This window comes from Bos mutus, chromosome 24 (genome assembly GCF_027580195.1).
Source record: "Bos mutus isolate GX-2022 chromosome 24, NWIPB_WYAK_1.1, whole genome shotgun sequence".
NCBI classification, from domain to species: domain Eukaryota; kingdom Metazoa; phylum Chordata; class Mammalia; order Artiodactyla; family Bovidae; genus Bos; species Bos mutus.
Window position 1 is genome coordinate 56078538 of NC_091640.1, and position 6000 is coordinate 56084537.

Consider the following 6000-nt stretch of genomic DNA (forward strand, 5'->3'; position numbering starts at 1 on the left):
TAGTTAGTGGCAGGGCCACAACCAGAACAGTTAACTCCTGAAGCCAATCCAACATCAGTTTTCTTTGAAAACAAGCTAGGTTCTTCTTAATAAGATTTGTATTTAGTCATAATACAAACAGATTCTATTTCAAGAACTTGCTGTTCTTCCCCACTTGCTAAAGTAGTCAGTTCTCTCCATCAAGCGGTAATGTGTACAAATACGCTCAGCTGGTATATGGTGTGGAAAATGTACATGCCTTCTGAAGATGCATTTTAAAAGTCTGCTTTCTCGGAGGCATGCCTGTAGAACGGGTTGTTTCTAGACGTATTATATTTACTAATGAACAAGCATGGTCAAATGATCCTATTAGGGACACAGAATCGCTAGCGTTCACTAAGCGTGTATCGTATGTTATGTAATTTATAAAACCTTTAAATTCATTTAGGCTTCACAATTCCTCATTTTAAAGACAAGAACAATGAAGCACAGTGCTGAAATCCGATCACAAAACCCAACTCAACTGCTATTCCAAAACCTGCACAACAGTGGCCCACACTGTGCTTTTTGCTTTGTTTTGGTTGTTATTTCTAAGTTAACCGCCAAGATTAAAATTACTTACACACTCTTGAAAGGCAACCAGACAGATTATATACTGCATAATACCATCTTTATAGTGTTAGAATTCAAGAGTGACAGGAGCCTGCAGGAGGATGGGGGTTGGGGGTAGTGAGGGATTGTGCAATGCAGGTATTCCTGACTGGGTATTGGTTAAACAGGTGCAATCATTTCGAAAACTTACCAAACTATGCACCTAAATGGTTTGTGTACATTCTCTGCATGCCTGCTATACTTCAATAAAAATGTTTATTAAAAAAAAAATCTCTATATATTCTCTAGGGCCTGAGGAAGCCCTAGTTATCTTTCTGCCACTTGTATCACTTCCTAATATTATTTGCTTGGTCCATATGGACCGTTGGGCCTGTATTACGGTAAAGTACCTTCAGTCCACAGCAATTTCACAATACATAATTAGTACTATTATATAGCGTATTATTGGGACAAACCACCACAATCATTGCATCTCACCATCCTAATACACAGACATTCTTCTTTGTTGTTGTTGTATTAGTCGCTCAGTCGTGTCCTACTCTGTGACCCCATGGACTGCTGCCCACCAGGCTCCTGTCCATGGGGATTCTCCAGGCAAGAATACTGGAGTGGGTTGTTATTCCCTTCTCCAGGGGATCTTCCCAACCCAGGGTTCAAACCTGCGTCTCCTGCATTGCAGGCAGATTCTTTACCGTCTCAGCCACTAGGAAAGCTATTCTCAGACATTCTTAGACAGTAGCAATAACACCTAACTACAAAGTAAAACCTGCTTGAATAAAACTGAATATATGATAAACGTATCTACAAAAGTTGTACACTCATGAATTCATGATAAAAATCACTCATTGCTGAGTTTTATGGGAAAGAAAACATACATCCTTTTAAACTTGGTGTTAATCAGTGATAACAACTGTTTATGACCACTTAAGTGTATTTGGGTATATTTAAGATATATCAGTTTGGAGACACCAGTTACAAAAACAAGTTATCACAGTATATAATCCACATACATAATTCCATCCTCTGAACAGTATAGTTGGGTTACATGTTATTATTCCCATTTTACAGGTAGGTAAATGAATATTAGAATGTGAGCTGAACTGTCCTCCATTGAAAGTTTTGCAGGCAGAGCTTATTCAAGGCAGCATTTACTGAAAAATATCAGGCTCCATGCAATAAAGAGGTGAATTTGCATCACCCTCTGCTTAGGCTGGAAAGAACAGGATAGCACTTTACAATCCAAACAGTGCATTCAACAAGGGGACCTTAAACAAGGTATCTTAAATAGATCTCTTTGTGACTCAACTTTCTTTTAGTTTATAAAATGGAGATAATACCAAAGATTATTTTGAGGACTGCAGGAGTCAACAAGTGCTTAAGTAAGTCCCTTACACAGACTAACTTAAATGTATTAAGATGTGATGATTATTTTAATTGCTTAAAAAAATACTAGAGAAGGGTGCCATTCATTGGGTTAAAGACAGTTTTTCCAATAAATGGTGTTGGCAAAGCTGGAGAGCCACACGGAAAAGAATGAAGCTGGACCCAGTAAGAGTATCAGTTAAACCATATACAAAAGTTAATTACAAATAGATCACACACCTAAAACTTAAGAGCTAAAACTAGAAAATTATTTGATGAAAACACAGGGAGGAATATCCATGATACTGGATTTGGCAATGATTTCTGGGATATGACACCAAAAGCACAACTTCAGCACAATTTTCCAACTCCGCTTGTGCGTCAAAGGACACTGTCAAAAAACTGAAAAGGCAACCAATGGGAGAAAATATCTGCAAATGATACATCTGAAAAAGGGTTAAGATCTCCAATATATAAAGAACTCCCACAAATCCACAACAACAACAAAAAACAAATAACCCAGTTCAAAATGGGCAAAGGACTCCAACAGACATTTCTCCAAAGAAAACAAACGGACAGTAAGTTTGTGAAAAGATGCTCAACATGATCAGTTATCAAGAAATGCTAATCAAAACCACCAGAAACCACTTCACACCCATCTAAGATGGCTATTAAAATATTTTTAAACGTTGACACATAGAGAAATTGGAACTCTCCTGCGGGGCTGGTAGAAATGCAAACCTGTGCAGCCACTGTGGAAAATACTTTGGTGGTTTCTCAAAAAGTCATACAGAGAATTACATTATAATCCAGCAATACTGCTCATAGGTATAACCCAAAAGAACTGAGAGCAGGGATTAACAGAGATCCCTGCACACTAATGTTCACAGCAGTGTTATTTACAATAGCCAAAAGACGGAACCATCCAAATGTCCATCAACCATTCATCAAAAGATGAATAAACAGTACGTGGTATATACATACAACAGAAAAAGGAAGGAAAATAGGACACATGCTATAACACCGGTGAACCTTGAGAGCATGCTAAAATAAGCCGTAAACAAAAAGACATATATAAATTTCTAGTTAAATGAGTTTCAAGAATACGCAAATTGATAGAGACAGAAAATAGAAGAGAGGTTACCAGGGGCTAGGGGCACTGGAGAGAAGGTATGGGAATTTCTGAGATGATGAAAAAATTTCTAGGAGATAGGGGTAATGGTGGTACAACACTGTGGGTGTGCTTAATGCCACTGAATTGTACATTTTAAAAAGGCTAAGTGGCAAATTTATGTTACATATAACAATTAAAAAACAAATGAAAAATAATATTGGAGAGACACAGAAATTCTTAAACAGAAGAGCAACAATCTGCACAGTAAAATTAATAGGATGGATAAAGCATGGAAATTGAGAATAAGGAATATGGCTTAAAACAGAAATGGAAAGGAAATTAAGAAATAGGTGCTTTAGAAAACTATGTTCTTGGCCTAAAGTTGGGATGACAGTAACTTTTCTCACGTCAAATAAATTATGTATAATTCTGTCATGTCTCCTCCTGCTATGTAAGAGAAAAAGAGAGTTTATCATAAAGGCTCCAAAGTATAAAACCTCCCAATGACTAGAATTAGAAAACTGAACTAAAAATGAGATCTTTTGTTAAAATCACCTCTTCCTTTCCCCAATTTTGGCCTAGGACTTAACAAATGTCTAGGTATTTCCTCATATTAAGAATACTGTCACTATAAAACCAACAAAACCGGGAAGACACGCTTTAAAATCTAATGCACTGCCCCTTTCCGATTCCATAAGAGATTAGTCCCAAAATAACTCTTGTTTTCATCTCTATCTGCTTCCCTCCATTCCCTAAAATGAATCTAATCCTAATGCTACCGTTTAGATAGTGAACATTTATTGAATCATGTTCAACAGGTTTGAAGCACTTTTTGCTCTGAGAGTCAAAACACCCGCCTTACGTTTATGTAGTTTGTTGTTGTTTAGCCGCTAATTCGTGCCCGACTCTTTTGCTACTCCATGGGTAGCCTGCCTGCCAGGCTCCTCTGTCCATGGGATTTCCCGGCAAGGACACTGGGGCGGGTGTCATTTCCTCCTTCAGGGGATCTTGGACAATAAAATGTGTTATGTGAAACAGTGATACGTGTAGGAGATTTCTCCAAGTTATAGTGTAAACAACCACCAGGACGGTCAAGGTGTCAAGCAGAACTTCTAATCCTTCAATTTGGGTGGGCACGGACATATGCACGGGGAGGTCAGTAAAGGCACAAACTCGCTGAAACCTTGGTTCTGAATATCCACTTCCACCGCGGCACTCTCACACAGAAACATACCACACACCCAACGTGGAAGATCCACCGGCTCTGCAACCTATGAATTACGTCGAGATTTACGAAAGCCAGATAACACCTTTCAAGTTCTCTCTCCTCTTAAATCACCAAGTCAAAAATGGAGTCTATTCGGTCAAAGCCAGATGTGTGGACACCTGTCTACCTGAACTGTATATATATATAAATATATCTACTATAATTGCCCTGATTAGACGCAACTTCTTACACAAGGCGGCCTAAGATTACTAACCAAAGGACTAACAAAACCCTTAACAAAAATAAAAAAAGTATCCTGACCCAACATCTTAATTTAAAATGCATTAGCTGAGCCTCAGGTCTAAGCACAAGGCGGATTAGTTGCATAGCTGAAATCTTCCTTCACGTTTTCCAGACCTGCAGGTGGCGAAGACAAACCATTTGGTAAGTTAAATCTGGGGCGGAGGGGGGGTTCCTAAGATACAAGTGACAGCTGGACCCCAGGAAAGAAGGGGACGGACGAAAGCCAGGGTCCGCTGCGGAAGACGCCCGCAGAGAAAGAAAAGAGCCGGGCCGCCAGCGAGCGCAGAGCTCGTCCAAAGGAGCGGGCGGGGACCGCGGGCCGGGAGACGCGGCCGCCCAGGCCTGCGAGCCCGCCGGAGCCGCCCCCCGGGGCCACGAGCAGGGACTTCAGTCCGAGGGGCTGAGGCCTCACCCGGCAGCGGCCTGGGCCCTGGGGCCGCGGCCAGGGCCGGACACTTCCGGGGGCAGAAGGAGACGGCAAAGCGGGAGGGGCCGGGAGGTGAGGAAGCGGACGGCCGCGGCGCCCCCCACCCCCAGCCACGGGCTCGGGCCCGGCCTTACCCCCGCATGGTGAACTTGACCACGGCGAGTCTGGAGCCCGCGCCGCTCAGCTCCGGCTGGAAATCCGGGTCACTCCCGACCGGCTTCACGCCCACCATTCTCGGGGAGCCTGGGCAGGGCGGCCGCGACGCCGCCGACTTCAAACCTGACGGAGGAGCGGCCCCGGGGGAGGAAGCGGCGGGAGGCGCGGGAAGGCCCAAGCCTGAACTGAGGAGGCGGCGGCCGCGGCGTCTTCTCCCGCGGCGCTCTCTGAGTGCCGAGTCACGCCAGGGAGCGGAGCGGCCGAGGGGGCGGGGCCGAGGGGGAGGGGAGAGGCGAGGGACAGGCCGGCCCGCGGCACCCGGCAGCCACCGCGCGGCAGGGCCGCCTGCGCTTGCGCACGCTGGCGTTATTTCCGCTCCTTCCGTTTGGGCTCCCGCTGCCCAATCCTAAGGCGCGACTTGTGGCCCCACCCTCGACTGAGGGCTCCTTCATTGGCTGGAGTGGCGCAGGCGCGGACGACGAGTGGTCGCTTGCGCAGGCGCACGTTGACCCTCAAGTTCACGTCTTTCTTCGCGATGCCGAGACCTGGGTTTTTTTTTTTTTCCCTCCACTGGAGAGTTTCCTGGGTTTTTTACTGAGGGGTGAGAAAGTGAGAAAATAACCTTCACCCCCCGCCCCGCCGAGGTTCTTGGCTGCTGCCTTAGGTCTTAGGTTCCCTCCGGAAATACTAAGAGTGTAGTTCTGTCTCACACTGGGGACAAACTGCCGCATTAGATAAAAGACTGTGGCGACCCCATGGTCTGCAGCGCGCCCAGGCCTCCCTCACCGTCCCTCACCGTCTCCAGCATGGACTTTTAGGAACATGTGTTAACGAATTTTC

At 44.5% G+C, this 6000-nt stretch overlaps 1 protein-coding gene across 6 annotated transcripts in view; it reads right to left on the reverse strand.

Moving 5' to 3' along the window:
* The window catches only part of TXNL1 (thioredoxin like 1), a 43966-nt gene extending 38531 nt beyond the window's left edge, over window positions 1-5435 (reverse strand). For 3 of the 6 annotated variants that reach the window (XM_070361931.1, XM_070361933.1, XM_070361932.1), the window contains exon 1: window positions 5139-5433. In XM_070361931.1, the coding sequence (XP_070218032.1) occupies window positions 5139-5236 (98 nt within the window). In that variant the 5' untranslated portion in view covers window positions 5237-5433. Of the gene's footprint in view, window positions 1-5138 lie in introns of all 6 variants that reach the window. The other 3 variants (XR_011462502.1, XM_070361930.1, XM_005896882.3) reach the window with 2 other exon arrangements.
* Between the last annotated feature and the right edge of the window lie 565 nt (window positions 5436-6000).